This window comes from Saccopteryx leptura, chromosome 6 (genome assembly GCF_036850995.1).
Source record: "Saccopteryx leptura isolate mSacLep1 chromosome 6, mSacLep1_pri_phased_curated, whole genome shotgun sequence".
Taxonomy (NCBI): domain Eukaryota; kingdom Metazoa; phylum Chordata; class Mammalia; order Chiroptera; family Emballonuridae; genus Saccopteryx; species Saccopteryx leptura.
In genome coordinates, this window is record NC_089508.1 from 147,935,727 (window position 1) to 147,959,540 (window position 23,814).

At 41.4% G+C, this 23,814-nt stretch overlaps 2 protein-coding genes, 1 non-coding gene and 1 pseudogene across 4 annotated transcripts in view; 2 read left to right on the forward strand and 2 right to left on the reverse strand.

Annotated features, from left to right (window-relative positions):
• Positions 1–7,814, reverse strand: part of LYRM7 (LYR motif containing 7) — a 33,477-nt gene extending 25,663 nt beyond the window's left edge. Inside the window, exons 1-2 of one of the 2 annotated variants that reach the window (XM_066388078.1) lie at positions 7,540–7,814; positions 2,114–2,184 (exon numbers count right to left, since the gene is read on the reverse strand). In XM_066388078.1, coding sequence (XP_066244175.1) covers positions 2,114–2,182 — 69 coding nt within the window. In that variant the 5' untranslated portion in view covers positions 2,183–2,184; positions 7,540–7,814. The remainder of the gene's footprint in view (positions 1–2,113; positions 2,185–7,539) is intronic. The other variant, XM_066388077.1, reaches the window with a different exon arrangement.
• On the reverse strand, positions 2,935–3,800 carry LOC136376002 (heat shock protein HSP 90-alpha A2-like; annotated as a pseudogene).
• Positions 7,815–11,869: 4,055 nt separating the features above from the next.
• HINT1 (histidine triad nucleotide binding protein 1) lies at positions 11,870–19,014 on the forward strand. The gene is made up of 3 exons (XM_066388079.1): positions 11,870–12,117; positions 14,165–14,269; positions 18,691–19,014. Exons 1-3 carry the CDS (start codon positions 12,007–12,009, stop codon positions 18,853–18,855), a joined length of 381 nt encoding a protein of 126 aa, XP_066244176.1. The 5' UTR covers positions 11,870–12,006; the 3' UTR covers positions 18,856–19,014.
• Positions 19,015–20,047: 1,033 nt separating this feature from the next.
• On the forward strand, positions 20,048–20,207 carry LOC136377675 (U1 spliceosomal RNA). The gene has a single exon (XR_010746352.1). It is a non-coding gene; the product is annotated as a U1 spliceosomal RNA (small nuclear RNA).
• The last annotated feature ends 3,607 nt before the right edge of the window (positions 20,208–23,814 follow it).

A 23,814-nucleotide genomic window follows, 5' to 3' on the forward strand; every position in this document is an offset into this window, starting at 1 on the left:
CTTCTGAAACCTGTATGATTATGTTAACCAGTGTTTCCCCCAATAAATTAAATTAAAAACATTTTTTAAAAGTATTGAACATGTGTACAGGTAATTCTTCAAGTGAGCTTAGTCTATGTCCTCCATGCGTGACAGCATCATCTCCTTTGAAGGGCAGCATCTCCTCAGTTACAACACCGCTGTCATTAGCATTGCGGTCATCTTCATCAATACCAAGATGAAGTTTGATCATCTTGTATATTCTGTCATCATGTGTCTGAGGATCTTCCAGATTGAAGCCAGACAGCAGCATAGTCTCATAAAGCAGGACTTCACAGACTTGTCATCATTGTCAGCCTGATTTCTGCCTTAAGATCTTGATGTTGGAATGGTTGGAGTTTGTCTCCAGGTGTTTCCTTGCTGCCATGTAACCCACTGTTGAGCTTTCTCTCAGGCCTGAGCCTTTATGATTCTTTCCATAGTGTGCTTTTCAACAGCAGGTGCTTGTGACAATGCAGTCTGGTGATGCCACCAATTGGCTTGACACTACCACCTTTTCCTTTTTCTCCAAGATGTTCTTCATACTTTTGCAGAGGTTTTCAAACTTGTTTTTTTCCTCTACCTGAACTTCTAGAAGTTCCAAACCCTCTTTGGTGACTCACACTCAAGTCTTTCTCTCCATGCTCATCAATAGGTTCAATCACATATCAGTGTTTTTCACCCCTACCCCTCCAGTCCACCGACCAGTGCTGGTCTGCCAGAATTTTCCTGCAGTCCCGGAAGGAGTTAACCACAATGATGTTGATACCACTGGGGGGAAAACACTGATATAGCTCACTTCTAGGTTGTGCTTCTGAAGATGCTCTAGGAAGGCCAAGTTAGGTACTGGTCCTTAGTCTCACCTGTGATGTAATAGATGTCTTTCTGGTTCTCTTTCATTCTCGTGCAATAGTCCTGGAAGGAAACCATCTCATCATCATAAGCCAGTGTTTCTCAAACTTTTTGAAGTCAGGGCGCATTTAAAATTCTACAAATAATTGTAGGCGCACTATATATGATACAAATATCTGAGAAATATAATAAGTCAAATATTAAAGAAAAAAATATAAAGTCCAAGAGTGCTTTTATGGTAATTAGGCAAAATAAATACAACAAAATTAAATTTATTCTGACATTAAGAAACATTTTTATGTTATATTTTTTGAGTTATGCTTTTTAGAATTCATAAAAAAAGGGTTAAAAATTAAAAAATGACAAAAACGTTATCTTTTTATATATATAGATACATTCTTAGTAAGATTTAGTAAATTCGGCAGGTCCCTGCACAAATGTGTTAAGTTTTTTCATTCTTGTGTTTATGAGAAACATGAGCCTGATGTGTCCTAGTGATTTCTTCAATGTTTGGGCATATATTTGAAAGGCAAACTCTCATTTCCTTGTCAATACATTGAAGAATTCCTCTCTTTTTACTCCTACTTGTGTTGAGTGCAGAAAATCCCCACCATACATATCATCTTAACTTTACACCAAACAGAGGATAGAAGAAACTTGCCTCCAGTCTTTCTGGGGAACATGGCGGGTAGTGTAAACAATCCAGCACCACAGCTTAACAGCCTTTTGCAACTTAATCAGGCAAGTGAGGTGAGGGGTTGGGCAGACTGTCAGCTTACAACCAATTCCCCACACCTCTGTCCCCCAAAAATCTAAACTCCAAAAATCCTGTTGGTGTTTTGGTCCTCAACAGGCACATATTTCTCTGGAATACCATAGGGCACACCTGGAAATCTTCTAGGGCGCACCAGTGTGCCCTGGCACACACTTTGAGAACCACTGTCATAAGCAGATGTGCATAGTATCTTAATAGCTCTGAAAGCTTCTTCCAATTTTGAGAGTCTCCATGTATTCCAAGTTTAGTATTTTTAAAGAACTGCTCATAAAACTTTTTGTACTTCTCTTTATATTCAGCCAGTTAAATGAAGAGTTCTAAGCAGTTTTTAAGTTCTTTCTGATAACTATTTTATTTTTAAGTGAGAGGAGGGGAGACAGTGAGACACACTCCCACATGAACCCAGATCCAGATCAACCCAGCAACCCCAACTGGGGCCAGTATTCACAATTGAGCCATTTTTAGCACCTGAGGTGGAGGCTCCACGGAGTCATCTTCAGCACCAGGGGTTGATGTGCTCGAATCAATCAGAGTCATGGCTGCGGGAGGAAAAGAGAGAGAAAGCGGGGAGAGGAAGGGGTAGAGAAAAAGATGGTCACGGTCACTTCTCCTGTGTACCCTGATCAGGAATCAAAAACAGGACTTTCACACGCCAGGTCAATGTTCTACCACTGAGCCAACTGGCCAGAGCCTCTGATAGCTTTCTAAATTTTGCTTTGTTGTAACACCTCCCAGGAAATACTTAGAGGAAGATTCTCAGAGTCCACCACACTTCTAATGCAATCGAGATATTCAGGGATTAGCTCCTCACAGTTATCCATGATATAAACTGTGAACATACAACTTAATGTTCTTTTCTTTATACTATTTTCAAATAAGACAAAGAGAGCACATCTTGGGACAAAAGGAAGGGTTCTCATTTCCAATTGTCCTTTAACTGAAAAATGTTTCATTGTCAAGTGATCCTCCCAGTCATTAGTCAAGCTCTTGTACAATTTCCCATGTTTCATTAATAATATTCAGTATTTCTGGTCCTAATTGACTTTTTTTCCCCAGTTCTTTTCTGTTTGTACGTGAGAAAGGGGAGGTGAGGAAGGGGGGAAGAAAGAGAGATGGGAAGTATCAACATGTAGTTGCGGCACTTTAGTTGTTTACTGATTGCTTCTCATATGTGCCTTGACCGGGGGACTACAGCTGAGTCAGTGACTCCTTGCTCAAGCCAGTGACCATGGGATCATGTCTATGATCCTACACTCAAGGTGGATGAGCCTGCGCTCAAGCCAGTGACCTCAGGGTTTCAAATTTGGGATCTCAGCATCCATGGTCGACGTATATTCACTGCACCACCACTGGTCAGGTAGTTTTTCTTCATTGTTATACTTCTTGATCATCTTCTTGCCACCATACTTTTCTTCTTCCTCTTCATCAAAACCAACATCTCTGATTGTGGGTTTGTCATTGGACTCCTTTTCTTCTCTTTTCCTTCACCCTCATCATCACTAAGTTCTTTATCATGTTCCTTCTCCACAAAGAAAGTAATGGCATAGCCAAAAAAATCGAGTTTTGCCACAATCTCCTATATCTCTCTCTCTTCCCCCTATTCAGTTTAGTCTTCTTTCAAATACATGATAACCTCTGTTTCATGATCGATGGTTCCCCTGTATCAGTCCTAACTGTGATTGGTCCTCCAGCAGAAGACTCCTAAGCTCATCACTGTTACATTTGGTAATCATGGTTACTTTTTCAGCAACCAGTAGGCCAAGGAAAACCTGACACCAAACTGATCAATCATAGAAATAACTGCACCAGCTGGCAGTGTTTCCATGAACACTTTGGTCCCAGACTTGGCAACAGTACCTAGATTATTGATCAAATCAGCTTTGGTCATTCCAATTCCAGTATCCACAATAGTGAGGGTTTAGTCTTATCAATTTGGAATGAGATTAGTGTGTAGCTCTTTCCCAGAGTTGAGTTTACAGGATCAGATTTCACATCTGATCTTGTTCAGAGCTTCCTGTGAACTTGAAATAAGCTTTCTCAGAAAACTCTTTGAGTAGAAAGTATCGATGATTGGTGACATAAACTGGGCAATTTATGTCTGTAAGGCAAATGTCACCACCTCCTCCTCTTCTTCCTCCTCCTCCTCCTCCTCCATCAGCTGGCATGAGTCTGGGTTTCCTTAGGCATATTAGCTAAGGGACTGCATGGGCTCTACAGTAATAGTATCAGGATGCAGAAACAACTGGCCAACTCCTTTTTTTCCTTAAAATTATTTTTCTTAATAATTTTATTGAGAAAATTAAACTTAATGAGATGACATTGATCATAGGTTTCAGGTAAACATTTCTATAGCACTTGAACTGTTGACTGTGTTGTGTACGCACCACCCAAAGTCAAATCATTTTCCATAATAGTATATTTGTCTCTCTTTACTACTATTTCTTAATCTTTACACATTTATCACCTTTATTATTATTAAAATTTTTATTTTAAAAAGAGAGAGGGGGCTCTGGCAGGTTGGCTCAATGGTAGAGCGTTGGCCCAGCATATGATTGTCCTGGGTTCAATTCCAGTCAGGACACACAGGAGAAGCAACCATCTGCTTCTCTACCCCTCTCTCTCCCCTCTTTGTCTCTCTCTTCCCCTTTTGCAGCTATGTCTCTCAAATGGTTCCAGTGCATTGGTGCTGGGCGCTAAGGATGGCTCTGTGGAGCCTTCACCTCAGGTGCTAAAAATAGCTAAGTTGAGAGCATGACTCCAATGGGCAGAGCATTGGCCCCAGATGGGGGCTGCCAGGTGGATCCTGGTCCGGACACATGCAGGAGTCTGTCTCTCTATTTCCCCTTCTCTCACTTAGAAAAAGAAGAAAATAAATGAAAATAGAAAGGAAAAGGATAGTATCAAAAAAGAGAAAAGACATTCCACAGAATGGGAATACAGTATTTGCAAATCATATATTTGATAAGGGGCTAGTTATCTAGAACATACAAAGAACTTTTACAACTCAATAACAATTTTTTTAAATAGGCAAAGGATTTGTTTTTTGGGATTTCTTTTTTTTGTTTGTTTGTTTTTATTTATTGATTTAGGGAAAGGAGAGATAGAAAGGAGTGTAGATGAGTGGGAGGCATCAACTCGTAGTTGTTTCTTGTATGTGCCTTGACCAGGCAAGACTAGGGTTTTGAACCAGCAACCTCAACATTCCAGGTTAACGCTTTATTCACTGTGCCACCCACAGGTCAGGTGGCTAAGGATTTGAATAGATATTTCTCCAAAGATAGACAAATGGCTATTAAAGCCATAAAATGCTTAATACAATCTGCCATTTGAGAAATTCAAATTTAAATTTCAGTTATACTACTTCACTCCAGTAGGAGGAGTATAGTAAAAAAGATAGTAAAAAATGAATGTTGGCAAGGATGTGGAAACGTTGAAACTTACACATTATTGGTGGGAATGTAATATGGTATAGATGCTTTGGAAAACAGTTTGGCAGTTGATCAAAAGTTATATGTAGAATTATTATATGACCCAGAAATTACATTCCTAAGTATATACCCAAGAAAATGGAAACATGAATTTACACAAAAACTTATACATGAATGTCCATAGTAGTATTATTCATAATAGTGTCAAAAAGTAGAAACAAACCAAATGTTCATCAACTCATGAATGGATAAATAAAATGTTTGGTATATTTATATTGTCATGGCTTGAATTGTGTCCCCCCCAAGACATGTTAAAGTCCTAATCCCCAGTACCAATACCAAAGTCCTAATCCCTAGTACCTGCATATGTGATCTTTTGGAAATAGGTTCTTTGCAGATTTAATCAAGTTAAGATGAGGTCATCATTACTATCTTGGAGCTATCAGAGCTAATAAGACTTGTAATGAACTATTAACAAGCAAGAACCAGCCCTGGTCAGCTGGCTCAGTGGATAAAGCATTGGCCCGGCATGCAGACATCTTGGGTTCGATCCCCGGGCATGGAATACATGAAAAGCAACCATCTGCTTCTCTTTCCCTCCCTCTCCCCCTTCTCTCTCTCTCTTCCCCTATAGCAGCCAGTGGCTCAACTGGTTTGAGTGTCTGCCCTGGGTACTGAGTATATCTCGGTTGATTCGAGCATTGGCCCCAGATGGGGGTTGCCAGGTGGATCCCAGTTGGGACACATGTGGGTGTCTGTCTCTCTAGCTCCCTTCATCTCACTTAAAAAAAACAAAAAAAGCAGAAAGCTAACTCACAGATTGTCTTCTCTTCACCCTTTACTTATAGTAATAAGGCAAATTTAGGCAGTGTATATACAAAATGTATTCTTCAGAGTGAGATCAAGTTGAATCTGACTTTGCCACTTACTGTAAGCTTGGATAAGTTACTCAGATATTTATCTCAATTTTTTTTTTTCAAAAATGAAGTATTACGGTGACACTAGTTAACACAGTAATACAGGTTTCAGGCACTCAATTCTACAACACATAATGAGTTAATTTTAAGGATGTAAGGTATAATTTCTGTATTAGATTTCACTGTAGTCTTTATTTACCTATTCCTTCTAAGTCTGGGTAACATGCCCCTCCTGAGTATATTCCCAGCGATGGACACTTACTACACTGTATGATAATTCCTTACTTGCTGTGCCTTACTTCATCAAAGGTTACTTTTGTACATTGAATACACACATAGTTTAGGTGTATTCTATACACAGTGAGCCTGGCTAAAAGTAGTTTTTGGTAATGAGTCCTTTTATCTGTATTCAAGTTTTCCAAGCAACTTCCCATTTTTCAAGCACTTTCCATATGCTACTTCCTTTTTCTGAAATGGTCTTTTTCTCTCTTCTCCTAGCTAATTTACAACCAAACTTCAGGTCTCAAACCTAACTTAAACTTCTATGAGAAGTGATTTTTTTGTTTTGTCTTTTTGCTTCTTTCCAGATAGCTAAATCCCACTTATATGAACACAAAACACACTATATTTTCAACTCAAGGTGCTTAATACAATTCTAATTAAGTAACTGTCAACCTGCTAGACTTCTGTATGAAGGCAAAAGTGGTCTGTTTATTGTTGCATCCACCCACTATGCCTAGATAGTATGGCTACATGTTGGCTGTCAGGTACTATTAACTATTATAGACACTCACATTATTTGAATGACTAACCTTTTACCATTGTTTCTATTGATGCTATGACGTATATCAAAGCTACTGAGAACCCCATGGTCTGCAGAGAAAGGCATTGCTTGGCGGTCCCTGTCATTGACCATAAGCATAGCTTTTTCTCATATTGTAGCTGGCCACTTTCTCCTTTCCATGCCTGTGTTTCAGACAGTGACAGGGACGGGTCCCAACTGGCTATCCTGATAGTTAAGGTTAGATAACTCGTCGCTAATAATTGTGCACCGGCCAGGAACGTGCGTCAGTTGACGAGAAATGAACCGGCGACCAGGTCCTCAGGGTTGTGACTCGGCAGCACTTGGGTCTCTGTTCTGTGTCGTGGTTATTTTTGGTAAGTGAATTTGCCGCGAGCCGGTTCCCTTAGTCCCCAGAGCCCCATGTACTGCTCAGTTACAAGAATCCACCTCCCCCCTAACCGGACGGCTGGAACACAGGACTGCCTTGGGGACTCGTTCACAGTGCCAAGGATGGGAAACGGGGCCCTCACACAAATACTCGGAGGGAGGATGAGCCGCGGGCAGAATTCATGTCTTGCAACACGAACACGCTCGGCACCCCGGTAGACTTAAGAACTAGGAGCCACTGCGGCCTCCCTCCCTCCCCCACACCAGCACAAACCCTCTACCACCCACATCCTCTGCGGAGTGCCTGAACCCCAGCTACGGCACTCAGACACCATCCATAGGCCGCATCGCATCCAACACCTCCCCAGGCCCTGTCACCTTGGCAGCCTGACCCATGTCTCTTCTCATCTTGACGGTTACCTCTCCAGTGGACAAGTCGCCCCGCCTCTCGGCAACCAATCACGGCCTGGCGTGCGCAGGCCAACGCCAGTAACCCCGTTCCTAACGCGCTGCAACCAATCACCAAACAGTATCTCTTTCGTAGTACCGCCTTCCGCGTGAGGGGGAGAGAAAGGCGTTTTGCTAAGCCGGCACCTTCTTGTAAAACCGCGAGAAGCCACGGAGGCCAATTACTGGGGAGAGGAGAACGGAAACCATTTGGCCGCTATGTTAGTTAGGGGCAGAGGCACTTCCGGGTTTTTATGCTGCAACCTCTGGGGGCGGAGAGTGGTTTGACCTTTAATGGGTGACTTCCGCATCTATACATTATTCATTACCTCCTGTTTCGGGGTTGAACTTTTTTGTTAAAGAACCCTTATTTTAACATTTTCCAGTTGCAACTGTCTTCTTGCAAAAGTGAATAAGAGCCAAGCCATAACAACTGTAGCGGACATTGATTGGAACGCTGACTCCCAAAAGTGCTTTGCGTATGTTCTCTCATTTAATTTCCCCAGCAGGTGAGGCTGATTTACTTGCTTAACACCACAGGGCGAGTAAAAGGAGGTCTGGGATACAAATCCCTATGCATGACCTGAAAGCCTAGTCTTGCCCTCTACACATCCAGTCTGCTCAACTTGCCTTACTCCTTGGTTTTGCTACTTAAGAGGTCCGAAATAGTTTAGAAGCAGCATCACGATCAAAGAAAATCATAAAGCTTTAAGTACATTTTAACTTATGAGCTTTCAAACATCAAGAAAAATCTCAACCTTGTTCCCATTGCATAAGCATTGGTTGCCTTCTGTACCCCCACAGCCTTTCATATTCACTTTTAGGTAAAACTGACTTTTTTTCCCCCGACTTTTTATTAATAATGAAAAGATTTTAATCGATGGATCTCCAAGACCCTTTTCCTTCTTTGTGATTTACATCATGTGAAAGTCATCATGAAAATAGCAAGGTTTGTCGACTTTGCTTTTTTAATTAAAAAAATTAACTTGTCAATTACAGTTGACATTCAACATTATTTTATATTAATTTCAGGTATACAGCATAGTGGTTAGACACATAATTTACAATGTGATCACCTGGTAAGTCTAGTCCGCTCATGGTGCCACACTTATTACATTATTGACTATATTCCCTATGCTGTACTTTATATCCCTGTGACAATTTTGAGTCTACTCTGCTTTTTTAAATTAAAATGATTAGATTTGCAGAAGAGGGTGTAATCCAATCAAGTAATTAAACCAAATATACTAGGTATTTTCTTTTATCCAGGAACAATAAATTAGATGATCTTGTGGCATTGCATTGCTGAGTCTTCTGATTGCTAATGAATGATGAAAAGATGCTTATTTTCATTTCCAGTTTAGGATCATTACCCAATTTTGTGAAAGTTTATAATTCATTGTTATAATTTCTGGAGTCCTGTATTCAGTTAACCAAAATCCCTAATCAGCCAATATTTGAAAATACAGTTCCCATCATGCTCAAATCAGTTCAGTCCTGAAATTTCTCTTCTCTTAGAGAACTCTCTATGGTCCCTTCAGCTTTTCCATAAATGGGGTGACTATTCTGGTTGTTCTGGAATTTGTTCTGGTTTGTTGGTATCTGACAGTGTGGGAGCCCAGAACTGAACAGGAAATTCCAACATGTTCATCATGTAAGTTCATGGAGCTATGTGGGAGGCAGAATAATGACCTCCAAAATCCTAGGAACTTCTGAATATGCTACCTTATATGACAAAAGGGACTTTGCAGATGTGATTAAGTTAAGAATGTTTGAGCCCTGGCCAGATAATTCAGTTGGTTAGAGCATAATCCAGAAGTTCAGGGAACATACAGGACTAGATTGATGTTCCTGTCTCTCTTTCATTCTCTCCTTTCCTCTAAAATCAATTTAAAAAAAATTTTTTTAAAAAGGGTTTTTGAGATGGGATAATTATCCTGGATTGTCTGGTGGGCCCAAGAAAATCACAAGGAACCTTATAAATGGAAGAAGGAGGCAGAATTATGGAGCGGTCTGAAATACTATACTTCTGGCTTTGAAGATGGAGGAAGGGGGCCCAAGCCAAAGAATGCAGGTGGCCTCTAGAAGCTGGACAAGGTAAGGGAACTGTTCTCCCCTAGAGCATCTGGAAGGAATGTAGCCCCTGTAATGACACCATAATTTTAGCACAGTGAAACCCAATTTGGACTTGACTTCCAGAATACAATCTGATTGTTGCCTTTTCCATCTTCAAAGCCATAGTACAGCACCTTCAATTTTATACTCTTGCCCCTGCTTCCATGGATCATATCTCCTTCTCTGTCACTCTCCTGTATTCCTTTGAAACTTATAAAGGGCCCTGTGATTATATGGGCCCCACATGGAAAATCCAGGAATCTCTCTACCTCAAGATCCTTAACTGATTTACATCAGCAAGTCCCCTTTACCATGTAAAAAATAACAAAATTATGGGCTCCAGAGATTAGGACATGGTCATCTATACAATAGTAGCTTGGATTAGGGTGATTGGGTAGAGGTGAGAAGTGATTAGATTTATGAAATGTGCTGAAAGTACAGACAGAAGAGTTAAGGATGATTTCAAGACTTTTGACTTGAGCAATGCAGTGAATGATGTTATAGCAGAAATAGAATGCCACAGGAAGAGGCTTTTCACTCCATTGTTTGTTGTAGAGAAAGCAGAAATAAATTTGAAGTGCCAAGTAGAAACCCAAATGGAGGTGGTGAGTGGGCAGTAATATGTACCATAGACCAATCTGGAATTAAGAAGGGAGGTAGGTCAGGTGCTAAACACTGGGGAGTCATTGCTCTGTAGATGGTAAAGTCCCAGACTTAATAAAAGGTGACCATATTACTTATTAACTAAACCAGTACATATGTATTTTTTTAACTTTTTGACTATTTCAGACTTACAGAAAAGTTGCAGTAATAGATACAATTTGCATATACCTTTCACTCAGATTCCCCAAATGTTCTTAGTTTTGTATCTCTTTATTGTTTGAGAGTTGCCAACATGATACCCCTATTCTCCTAAATACTTCAGTGAGTTGTTTCCCATGAAAAGACATTCTCTTACATCAGTGTTTCTCAAATTATAGTTCCAGGGCCAGCAGTAACTGCACCACCTAGAAACATGTTAGAAACCTAAGTTATAGAACCCCAGCACAGATCAACTGATTTTGATCGTTTTGCTGTGGATATGTGAGGAAATTAACATGCCTTTCAAAACTATATAATTTATAGGCATTATTTAGATTTCACCAATTGTCCCAGTAGTGTCTTTGATAGCAAAAGTAACAAATGGGACACTTTTGATATCAAAGGGGGCTGCTAACGGTATTTTCGCAGAGATAAAGTAGTAAAATATAATCATATAGGATAGTCCGGGAGGTATAGTTAATTTTTCTTAATAAGGACACTTGGAGATTGTTAGCTAGAAAAGAGGGCCAAGAACAAAATCCCTGTGAAGGACAGAGAAATAGGATTCAGACGTTGGTGAGTGGACTATTGCTAAGAGAGAATGGTCAACAGTGACCCATGATGCCAAGAGGTCTAGTATGATGAGAACTGGAATTAGCTATCGGATTTTGTAAGGGGAGGTCCTCAGTGATTTTCACAAGAGAGGAATGGGCTCAAAAACAGAAAGATGAGAATGTGGACACAAGATACAGAAAACTCTAAAATAGGAGCAAATGTATGGAGGAAGATGTGGGGTAAAGGAAATTCTGGTCCTTTAAGGTGGGGCATTTGACATCGTTGATTACTGCCAGGAAAAATTCTTTGTAGGAATCTAGGGACATTTATACACGACTGATGTCAGGTTCGCGAGATTTTTTAAAATCTCTCCAAGTGATTTTAATGTGCAGTCCAGGTTGAGAACCACTGTTAGAGGGAGAGGGGAAAATGATACAAGGTCTTACGTGCTGGAGTCAAGAAATTTCTTAGCTGTGGCTAAGAAATTAACGTGTCACGGTATCTCACCCAGCAAACATGGCCAGCACTGCTTGGATTAACAAATCTTTTCAGTTACAGTATCCACTTTTTCCTACAAGGGTCCATAAAGCAAGCGAAGAATGGTTTATAACAGTAACTTCTGCCCCTGAGAGACAAAAAAGGAATAAAGAAAAACGACATCAGTGCGGCTCCTTGCTCCTTGGAGGAGCCTGGAATCAAAAACATTTCCCGTGTCGGGTATCGCCCCGCCGCTCGCCTCCGGCTGCCACGCGGCCGCCGCACCGACAGCGGAGGTAGCCAGTGCGCAGGCGCAGGACCAGCTCGGCAGCGGGGCAGCGGTCCCGCGCAGGCTTGGCCGCGCGCTTCCCGCCCCCTGCCCACTCCCCCGCCCCGCCCCACCCTGCTCCCGAGCTTCTCCCCTGGCGGAGGTGCGGGTGGGGAGCCGCGATGGCTGATGAGATCGCCAGGGCTCAGGCCGCTCGGCCTGGTGGCGACACGATCTTCGGGAAGATCATTCGCAAGGAAATCCCAGCCAAAATCATTTTTGAGGATGACCAGGTAGGCACCGGGCGCTGACTCACTCGTGGGCGGAGGCGGGCGGCTATTCCTGGACCGGGGGTCCCGCGGAGAGAAGAGAAGGGTCGGGCGGCGGCGCGGGGCCGCGCGGGGACGGGACCGGGCGCCCGGCGCGGCCTCTGCCTCGGGCCCCCAGCCAGCGGCCTGCCGGCGCGTGCCGGCGCTCCGGTTACGCGTTATCAGCCCGGGCGCGGGCCGGGCCAGGCCGCCGGGCGCCCGCGGGGCCGCCTCGCGGGGTCTGGGCGCGCGTGCAGGGCGCGCCGCGTCCTCGGCGTGGGCGCCGCCCACCCCGCGGCTGCCTCGGAACTCGGCTGTGGCAGGAATCTCACAATCTCGCCCGCGCTCTGCCTGACAGGGCGAAACCCGATCGCGCCCGGACTCGGCTCAATCTCCGCGATCTCCCGCGCACAGGCGGCCTACGGGCGGTCCCCGGAGTCTCGGGGCTGGGGGGCGTGTGGGGCCGGCCCTGCGTTCTCTCCTCCCCGCCCCCAGCCCCCTCTCCTCCCCAGTCCCAGCCCCCACTCCTCCCCGCCCCCAGCCCCAGCCCCAGCCCCAGCCCCCACTCCACCCCACCCCCAGCCCCTACTTTCCGCGGACTTGAAGCTCAGTGGGTCCGCTTCCGGGATTGGCTTTCCGGGTGCCCCTCCCGGGGAGAATGGTCCCGTTTATATTTGTCAAAAAGCACTTTTATGCCAAGAGACTAGAATCGTAGTTCTTGATGGCTTCACTATAAGTGAAGTTCAGTTTAGAAGGGCCGAATTGATGCGACTTTCAGACATCTTGGGTGAAATATTTAGTGGCCGTAGTATTTATGGGTTTGGATCTCAGATAAAAAGATTGGCAGAAAGGTTGGATGATTTTACATGATTCTGTAACCTTCGTGAAATTAAGAACTATGAAATATAAGGAAGACATTCACTTCATGGTGCTAGGAGTGTTCTTACATTCAAAATGTTAAGCTAAAATATAATTAGCTTCCTCGAGGATAACTTTAAATATATTTGTTACTAGTTGGGGAAGTTCATTTTTGAACTGTTTTGGAGAGTACACATTTCTTTTGAAATATTTTCAGTTGCTTTTATAAGTGATCGTTAAATACTGACTTTTGAGCCACCATAGTCCCAACTGTACAGCAGCATGAGGCAATCTAAATGAATCATCATTTGGTATGGAATACCCAGCAGAATCACTGACATAGGTAAGCAAGATAGGTTCTAAGTAGCTTACACCTTCAGTAGGGAACAAGAGATACAAAAACATTCTGTATGTCTTAGTATACATGCTGCTTATCCTCTTCATTTCTACAAAAGAGAATAGATATATTTCTTAAATTGTTTAGTACAATGGGAAGAAATAGGTATTTTTGTAATTACAAGTATGTAATTAAAAAACTGATCACTGCAGTAAAGGAATAAACCTGGAAATTACACAGCCAAGAGCTCCTGACCTAGGTGGAGAGGGGAATCAGAGAAGATATCCTTGGAAAATGATAGCTATACTGGGAGCTGAGGAATGAAGAGCAGTTTAGGTTGGCCGAAGTTGGGGTTGAGGGGAGAGAGGATCATTGTAGTAGAGGAAACTGCACTTGAAAAAGCCCAGAGGCTAGACAGAGATGGACAGTGTAACTTGAGCTGGAAGAGTTATATGAGATCAAACGGGAAAGGTAGAAAAGGATTTGCCTATGTAATTTGTACTCATCCTTTGGATCTCACTGTAAATGTTGCTGCCTCAAAATGGTTGGCCCTGATCACCCAATCTAAATCAGGTTTTCCTCTGATAATCATGTATTTCACCCTTTACTTTCTCTTTGTAACATGTAGGCTCTTTGGTTATATTTTTATTTGTTTAAAGTGAGTCTTCTCATTAGACTGTAAATTCATGAAAAGTATCAGGAAACTACATGTATTGGGTACAGTACTGATTTCCTAACATTTACTATACAGTGTCTCCCATGGGGTTATTGTGAATGAATTAAGTTTAGCTTACTAAAGGATATACTAAACTTTGATTTCTCCCCTCTCCTCCTTAGTGTCTTGCTTTCCATGACATTTCCCCTCAAGCACCAACACATTTTCTGGTGATACCCAAGAAGCATATATCCCAGATTTCTGTAGCAGAAGATGATGATGAAAGTGTAAGTAAATTTACTAGCACAATTTTTATTTTCTTGCTTTTTAAATTGGGAGACTAAATTTTAACCTTAAACTGATGTTATATTTTCATCTTACTAAGGTCATTACTTAGGAAAACTAAATCATTAGGGCTTAAATACAATGTATAAATATTTTGAATTTTAAAAAATGAGATATAATTGACATTATATTAGTTTAAGGTATACAACATAATGATTTGAGAGATGTATTTATTATGAAATGATCACAATAATTCTAGTTAACATGCATTATCGCAAAATCTTAAGCAGAAAGCATTCTTCATAAGGACTAGTTGATGAGACTCATTTTTCTTCAACAAAGAAATAGCATATCAGCTAGGAGGGGTTAATGAACTCTTCTTTTATTACTACTGTTAAAGGAAAGAAAAATAATTATTTGGTTTTGCCAGAAGGTACAGACCTCAATTAAAATTGTTTCCTAACCCTCTGTGGTAGAGTGTATAATTGCTTATAAATATTCACTGTTCTTTAGAGGTGCATTATACTTGCTGCCTCATTGATGTCAGTCAGGACTGGTGATACTGTGATAAGGTAGAAATTGCAAAACTTGTTAACATTATTAGTACAGTGTGTCTGTAAAGTCAAGGTGCACTTTTGACCGGTCACAGGAAAGCAACAAAAGACGATAGAAATGTGAAATCTGCACCAAATAAAAGGAAAACCCGCCCAGTTTCTGTAGGATGATGTGGCAGCATGTGCGCTTGCGCAGATGATGATGTAACACCGTGTATACAGCGGAGCAGCCCACAGCGATGCCAGTCGAGATGTGGATGATACAGAGGAAAGTTCAGTGTGTTCTGTGGCTCGCTAAATTCGAATCCTTGACCAAAGTGTAACGTGAATATTGGCGCCTTTATAAGGAAGCGCTACCACATAGGAATAACATTCCTCGGTAGGATAAGCAGTTGAAGGAAACCGGCAGTTTGGTGGAGAAACCCCGTTTTGGTAGGCCATCAGTCAGTGACGAATCTGTAGAGGCTATACGGGATAGCTACCTAAGGAGCCCTAAAAAATCTGTGTGTGAGCCCACATTGAACTGCACTGAATAGATATGAAACTGGGAGAGTTTTCCTTTTATTTGGTGTAGATTTCACATTTCTATTGTCTTTTGTTGCTTTCCTGTGACTGGTCAAAAGTGCACCATAACTTTATGGACACTGTATTTTAAAAGGAAGAGTCAGGCCCCCTTACCCCTCCTTTCTGAAGAAGAAAAATCAAGAAGATAAGCTTATCTGAAAACTTCTTGTTCCCCTTCCTTAAGATCCTTTAGGAGACAATGTTTACATATCTTAATTAAAAATTCTTACGCTGATCCTAACTCTTCCTCCCCTCCTGGAGTCCTGAGAGTGACGTATGTTAGATTCTAGACCAGTGGTTCTCAACCTTTCTAATGCCGTGACCCTGCAATACAGTTCCTCATGTTGCGGTGACCCCAAACCAAAAAATAATTTTGGTGGCTACTTCATAACTGTAATTTTGCTACAGTTATGATTCGGAATGTAAATACCTGATATGCATTATGTATTCTCATTGCTACAAATCAAACATAATTTAAACATAGTGATTAATCACAAAAACAACATTTAATTATATATTGAGAAATATTTATTACTAATGGACCTCCTTACCTAGTGTATTAGGGCTACCATTCCGTAAATAGCTGCTTAACTAATGGATCTGTTTTTTCCAGAGTAGTGGCAAGTTTTCTATATAGAACAGTGTGAACTATGTCATAGGATACACTGCAGTTTCTGCACAGCATGGTATCTTTCAGGGCTCTTTCACACTATAAAGCAGTGGTTTCTGCGGTGGAATCCACATCTCATTTACTTCAATGGGAGACCCGTGGATTCTGCAGAAGAGAGATCCCCTGTACAGCAGAAATGACAGTTTCCGATACATTTCTTCCTCTCCTATTCAAGTCAATGGGAGGCCGCAGCGGATTTCGCTCAAATATAGAGCATGTTGCTTAATTTTTTTCACGCTAGAACTTTTCCTAGAGCAGAAAAATTCCAAAGGTGGAATCCGCCACCCCCAATAGACTTCTATAGGAGGCAGATCTTTTTACACTGCAGAATCTGCACAGCAGATTCCTCAGTGTGAGGCCTCTTTCAGTCTATAGGAGGCAGATCTTTTTACACTGCAGAATCTGCACAGCAGATTCCTCAGTGTGAGGCCTCTTTCAGTCTGTTGGGCGTGGCGGATTCCACCTTTGGAATTTTTCTGCTCTAGGAAAAGTTCTAGCGTGAAAAAAATTAAGCAACATGCTCTATATTTGAGTGGAATCCGCTGCGGCCTCCCATTGACTTGAATAGCAGAGGAAGAAATGTGTCGGAAACTGTCATTTCTCCGCCTCTTATTGAAATCAAAAAGAGGCTGCGGCAGATTGTGTGGTAACCCGAGTTCTCGGGAGCTCTCTTCCACAAAATTTCCGCACTGCCAATGAAATCAATAGGAGGCGGATTCAATGCTGGAAACCGTTGATTTCAGCAGTTTCCTCATTCAGAATATGGGAAAATAGTGGGAGATATGGGAGATAATTATACATTGGGGAACAGTGTGAACTACATCTTATAGTGGTCTTTTATAAGACCGATGTAGTTCACACTGTGTAAATGTATGGTGCTTTGTGTAAGTGTAAGCTGCTTTGTGTACTGTGTAATGATTCCACACAAAGCACCTTACACTTACACAGTATTGTGTGTATGGTGTGTGTACTGTTTTTACATTATTAACCTTTTTTACACCAGCAGGCTGTCTCGCAGGCTCTCTTGGCTCTCCGCCTCCTAGGCTTCTGTCCTCCGGCGCTTGCTGCACCCGCCCACTGATGACGTCAGCAAGCGCGGGACACACGTAATGCGCTGCTATGGACTGTGGAGCGTTCCCCCGCTTCCCCCGCCCCTTAGGCTCCGGACGGATGATGCAGTCACGTCTGCGCATGACCGCAGGCATTCAGTTTGGAACGCACATCCATAACGGCGTGCGTTCAAGCTGAATAGTGCTGCTGCAGATGGTAGCGTGGCTTCTCAGCGGCTAAAGCCATCGGAAATATGTATTTTCCGATGGCTTTAGGCGACCCCTGTGTTTTGGTCGTTTGACCCCTGCCGGGTCGCAACCCACAGGTTGAGAACCGCTGGTCTAGACAAAGGGATCACGAGACCACTCCCCTTGCTTGAAAAACCTGCATTCTGTAACATTTTATATGCTTTGTAATAATCATCCCTTTTGAAATCCTTTATATGTATAAAAACTTGTAAACTAAGCAAGGAAGGACTAGTTTATTAGGTTTCCTAGTAAGCTAGCCCCAACACTCTTAGCAAAGGTAATTTCATTTAGCTTCTCACTTTATCTTAAGCTAAACATTTCATTTCCCACTATTGTGGCAACAGGGATAGGTTGTAAACCCTAGAAGATTTGGGAATGTCTTTGATATGTAAAACATTTGCTGCTACTGTGTTGGTATGGTAAACTTTTAGCACTGCTATGTTATCTTTGGTCTTAATATGTAAGAATGTTTTTCCTTTTAATAGATCCTATAGATAAATGTTGCAAGTTTATCAGTGAATGACTTTAGTACCTTGCTCCCCTCCTTTTCCCCCCAGCCAGTATGTGATCATGTCTATATAACCAGCCTCAGAGCTATATTCTGAGCTACATGATTTGGGATTGTGCCCCGTGTAGCTAGTCGGCTAATTAATAAACTCCGCAAAAATTCATCTGGACTTGGTGTCTTTGTGGAACTCGCTGGTTACATTACAACAATATGACTTTATTTGGCCCGTGAATGCAAGCAGAAATGATGTATGTTTTTTGAGTGGAAACTTTAAACGGTAGCATTTGGTTTGCCATGTCCTCTTTTTCCTCTGTCACTACAATTATTCAACTGCTGCTTCAGCCTGGATTTCAAAATGAAAAAAATATAGAAATAGAGCCTGGTCAACTTGTGATGAACGTGTAGTGAACACAAGAAATATTTCTTTGTTTTCAACCAGGTTTAGGGGTAGTTTGTTACCACAGCATAACCAAATCTATCCTGACTGATACACTGCCCCATAACAAGCAAGCAGGATGTCTTGCTTTATTAAGAACACTTAAATGCCATTTGCAGTTTAATTTAAAAATTGTTTCAAGTGAGCAATAGATTTATGTTTCTAATTCTTTTATTGAAAGAGTAATAAATATTTATTTAATCTTACTGGGTTTTTTTTTTTATTGTAAGTTATATTGTATTAGGATTAAAAGAGTTTCCAAATATCTGCCCAAAGAACTATGTTTTCACCTGGCAGTTTTTTAATTTACTGTTTCAGCTTGGTAGTTCATTATTTAATGATAAAAAGTTGTAAATTGCTTGAGTTTAAGAAACTTTTTTTCCCCTTTGACAGCTTCTTGGACATTTAATGATTGTTGGCAAGAAATGCGCTGCTGACCTGGGCCTGAAGAGGGGGTACCGGATGGTGGTCAACGAGGGCTCTGACGGTGGGCAGTCTGTCTATCACGTTCATCTTCATGTTCTTGGGGGTCGGCAGATGAACTGGCCTCCTGGTTAAGCAGGTCTGGGGGATAATTTTCCCTGCTGTAGGCAATGATCAGTTTTGCAGGTTCTACTATGTTAAACAGTACACTTTATTTTTGCCTGTGTATGGAGAGATTAAGGGAATAATTTCTAAAACCCATACATAATAAAAGACATTGTTGCATGTTCTGAATTCTGTATTTGAATTATTTTAAAAATAAATATGTTGGGATGTATGAAGGTGGTGATCATAATTTGGGAGGTTTTTTGGTTATTTCTCTCCAAGGAGGACTCAACTTATATTCACTGTTACAATGGTGTGACTGGTTTTTGAAGACAACTTACAAAATTTAGCTTTCGCTTTGAAATACCCTTTTTGCCCAGGAGAAAATTTTCAAATCCAATTCTTTTCTTTTCTAAGAACAAAGGAATATGTGGTTTGATTGATTCAGAAAATGTCGGTTTCGGGTTTAGAACCAGATTTTTGTCACGTTTCCCCAGGACTGTTGGGATAATTTAGAAAGGATGAAAGTAGACTTGTCACAGAATTTTGATGACCATGTGAAGCCATATATTGGTATTTCATTGTTATCTAAACTCTGGCTGAATATTTATTATAGAGACTTGAAAACCTATTAGAATTAACTTCAAAGTGAAAACTCGTTGATTTGAATGTGTATGTGAACGCTAGCAAACACATTGAAGTTGTGCATGAATCTGGCTACGTGGAATCAAGGAGGGAGCCTCAGGGGCTGAGTTCTTATGTAGACTGACAACGAACTGTTTTCAGTGTTACCAAGTACCCTAGCCTTTCTGAAGGGTTTGACACCTGTCATTGAAAATTGTTTCTCTTCTTAATTTTTAATTTTGTTAGTGATTTAAAAATATTTTGAGGAGATTAGGGAAATTGGCCATTTATGTCTTATAAATAATTTTCCCCAAAAAATAATTTTGAAAATTATTTTTTACTTTTACAGTGTTTAAAATATTTGTATAATTAATGTATCAATTTTTATTTCATATTTTATTTAAAAAAATTTTTTTCCTAATCAACTTATTTCATATTTTAAAAGGCCTTTCCTACCTCGGGAGGATTTTTTTTTTAATTATAGTTTTTCTCCCTAATACTTTTATGGCTTTACTTACTTTTATGACTTTTTTTAAGTGGAGGAAGTTCTGAGGAAGAGTTTGGAGAGGTTTTCTCCACTGTAAAGAATGTAATGAGAATACTTACCTGGCAGGGGAGATACCATGATCACAAAGGTGGTTTTCCCAGGGCGAGGCTTATCCATTGCACTTCGGATGTGCTGACCCCTGCGATTTCCCCAAATGTGGGAAACTCGACTGCATAATTTGTGGTGGTGGGGGACTGTGTTCGGGCTCTCAAAAAAAAAAAAAAAAGAATGTAATGAGAGAAGCGTTTGTATTATGTGCTAACAGGGTTGAGTCAGCTTTCTTTAGGCATATTTCTCACTAATTTTGTCAAACCAGTGCTAATAAATCAGGAAGACAACTGCTAATTTGTCTTGCTGGTTGTGTCTGTGACTTTTCTGTGTAAAATGGTTCTGAGACAACTTTCAGTGAGTGAAGGGTGGGGTTCCCACACAGCACCGAGTTCCTCTCCAGACACCAGCTGGGATGTCTTACAGTTCAGCTTAGTTCTGACCTGTCTACCCAGACATAGCGTCGATTCCACGGGTTATGCAGTGCTACAAGACTCCTGGCTCCCCTTGCCAGATACAAGTCCAGGTTGTTACCAGTGCTTTTGACCAACTGGCTATAAATCAGAGATTCCTAAGACCCACCCTCCTCAGGTTCAATGTATTTCCTAGAGCTGCTCACAGAACTGAGAGACACATTTCCTCCCAAGAGAAAGTGGAAAGAAAAATGCCAGAAAATGTCTTTTTTTCTTTAAGGTGAGAAGAGGGGATATAATGAGGCAGACTCCCCCATGTGCCCTGACTGGGATCTACCCAGCAACCCCACCTAGGGCCAGTGCTCTAGTACTGAGCTATTTTTAGTACCTGAGGCTGATGCTTGGACCAACCAAGCTGTCCTTAGCACCTGGGGCCACTCTTGAACCAATTGAGCCACTGACATTGGGAGAGAAGGGGGAGAGGCAGAGGGAGGGAAGCAGATGGCTGCTTCTGTGTGCCCTGACCAGGAATTGAGAATTATGTCTTTTTTGAAGGGGCTCTTCAAGAGGTCCCATAACACTCACATCATTTGCCACCTTAAGCTGTGAGAAGCTGGGTACCTTACCTCCTTAGAAGGGAATGAAAGTGGAGTAGATTTGGGGAGACAAGTTGCAGCCTCTGCTCCATCATTGCTGGACGGTATTCACAAGTATGGAAAAGTAGCCAGGCACTCTTAGACTTGACCCGAGTACTGATAAAGACTGATCCCATAGTCACAGTACGGCTGTGTTCACTCTTCCAGTACTGACTCAAGACAAGGAGATACTTGACCACTATTTTCTGTGAATAATATATAGTAGTGGCTGCGACTTTAATTCCAACTAAAGCTCCTGTGCTGCACTCTGCTGATGCTCCATCATTCTGACTTTAATATACTTTTTGCTACTCGTTATGACTTACAAAATAAGCGACTGAATTTTAAACAGCCCTTTTCTTATGGCATAGGTTTTAGTTAAAGAGAACAAAAAGTAATTAAGCCTTTTTCAAATATGTACTGCAAGTATGCCAACAGGTGATACCAGTCCTCTGCATATCAATCAGTCCATTCATCTGTAAAGCAAAAATATGAGCACCAGCTGATGATAGAAATTGCTTCTTGAATTACTTTCTGTGATATACAGGATCATTTAATAAAGAGATTTTTTCCTACAATAGCTCATTAAGTTTTCTCCCTGACAGAATTTATTACAAGTATAGCTGGTTCTATAAATTCTGAAATAGACTTGTATATGCATTTGTTTAGAGTAAATGCCAATATTTCTACAGCTGGGTTCTTCTCTTTGTTTCATACTGAAGATTGTTTTGCACATGTCCTAGAAAAAAATGCAGTTGGTTTTACATGGATGCATTGTACTTTAAAAATGACCTGAAAGCTTGCGTGGATACTTTGGTTTTTTTTATTTTAATTCTAAAATTTTCTTATTTCAGAGAGAAAGAAACCGATTTCTTGTTCCACTTATTTCTGCATTCATTGATTCTTGTATGTGCCCTGAGTGAGTGTCCCAAAACCTTGGCATATCGGGACAATTTCTAACCAACTGAGCTACCTAGGTGGTTACTTTTTAAATAGTTCAAGATCATTGATTTATGATTTAGAGTAAAATCCACCTTTTAAAATTGTACAGCTCACCTGAGCAGGTGGTGGCATAGTGGATAGAGCTTCAGACTAGGACACAGAGGACCCAGTTTCAAAACCTGAGGTCACCAGCTTGAGCATGATCTCACCAGTTTAAGCACAGTTACTGGCTTGAGTGGGATCATAGACATGACCCCATGGTTGCTGGCTTGAACCAGGGGTCACTCGCTCTGCTATAGCCCCCCAGTTAAGGCACATAAGAGAAAGCAATCAATGAACAACTAAGGTACTTCAGCGAAGAATTGATGCCTCTCATCTCTCTCTCTTCCTGTCTGTCCCTATCTGTCCTCTCTCTGTCAAAAAAAATAATAATAAAAAATAAAACTGAACAGCTCAATAAATTTTGACGAATTTACATAGTCATATATCCAACATCACAATCAAGATACACAATATTTTAGTCATTCCAAAAAGACTTGTTAGGAGGCCATTTATAACCCATGTGAGAGATGATGGTAGCCTGTACCAGTATGAGTGATAGAATTGATGAAAGAGATCAGATTCTGCATGTATTTTAAGGTAAAGTTTGCAGGGTTTGCCAGTAGGTAAAACATGGGAGTAAGAGAAAGACAAGTCAAGGATTGTTTCTGAATTCTGTGGACTGAGTGGGAAGTCTGCTGCTTTTGCTGATTTTTGCTGAAGGTCAGAGGGTCCGAGAGGACACCACTCAGAAGATTCATAATTGGCACTGGCAGTCACCTGAGGCCCTTTGATTCTCCTCTGTGTGGACCTTCATTCTCCTTTACACTAGACCAGCTTACATGGTGCTCACACTAATCAACAATCCCAAACTTAGCTTTAAACAATTACCATGTGTTCTTTCTTACGATTTTGTGTGTTGGTTGGCAGTTCTGCTTACCTTGCCTGGACTCATGTAGGTTGGATGGAATGGATTCAGCTGGGACAACTGGGATGGCTTGGCCTCCTTCCATGTTGTCTTTAACCCCAAGCTTCTCCATAGTTTGATGTTCTCGGGGCAGTATATCGAGAGGCTAAGACAGATATTGTAAGGGCCCTGTAGGCCTAGGCTTCAGAACTCAGTATCACTTCCTCCACGTGCTGTTGGTGAAAGCTGGTCTAAACTCAAGAGTTTGGGGAAATAGAACTCAGTTATGAATGGGAGAAGCAGAAAGGTCACATTGCAAAGGGTCATGGATGCTAGAATGGGAGGAAGGTGCAGCTACTAAACAGTTTACCCCACAACCATTATGTTGACTCAGCTACTTTCTCTCCCCCTGCCACTTAAGACTAGTTGCGTCTGTTCCTGTGTGACTTTTACTTCCTGAGAGGAGACAAGGACCCCTAAGGCATAAATTGGGGGTCAGATCACCTTACAAACTGCAGAACAGTCTATGCATGGTGGACCAGTTTTCACTGTGGTGAGGCAATCTGGTATCCATAGTAGCCAATATGTAAAGAACTCAGACAGTGGTTGTGGCTGGGCCTCTGAAGCGTTGTACAGGCACCTTGCTTGACTGGTATAGTGCACCTGAAAAAAGTTGTGATGTGTGTAAATACCAACCTATAATTAAGTCTGCAAGAAGTATACCTCTTTTGGATATTCTATTAACTTATTTTCTGTTTTGAATCTCTGATCCATCAGGGTGAAGATTCTTAATTTTAGTCAGTTTAGGGTTTCCCCCTTCCATCCTGGGGTCCT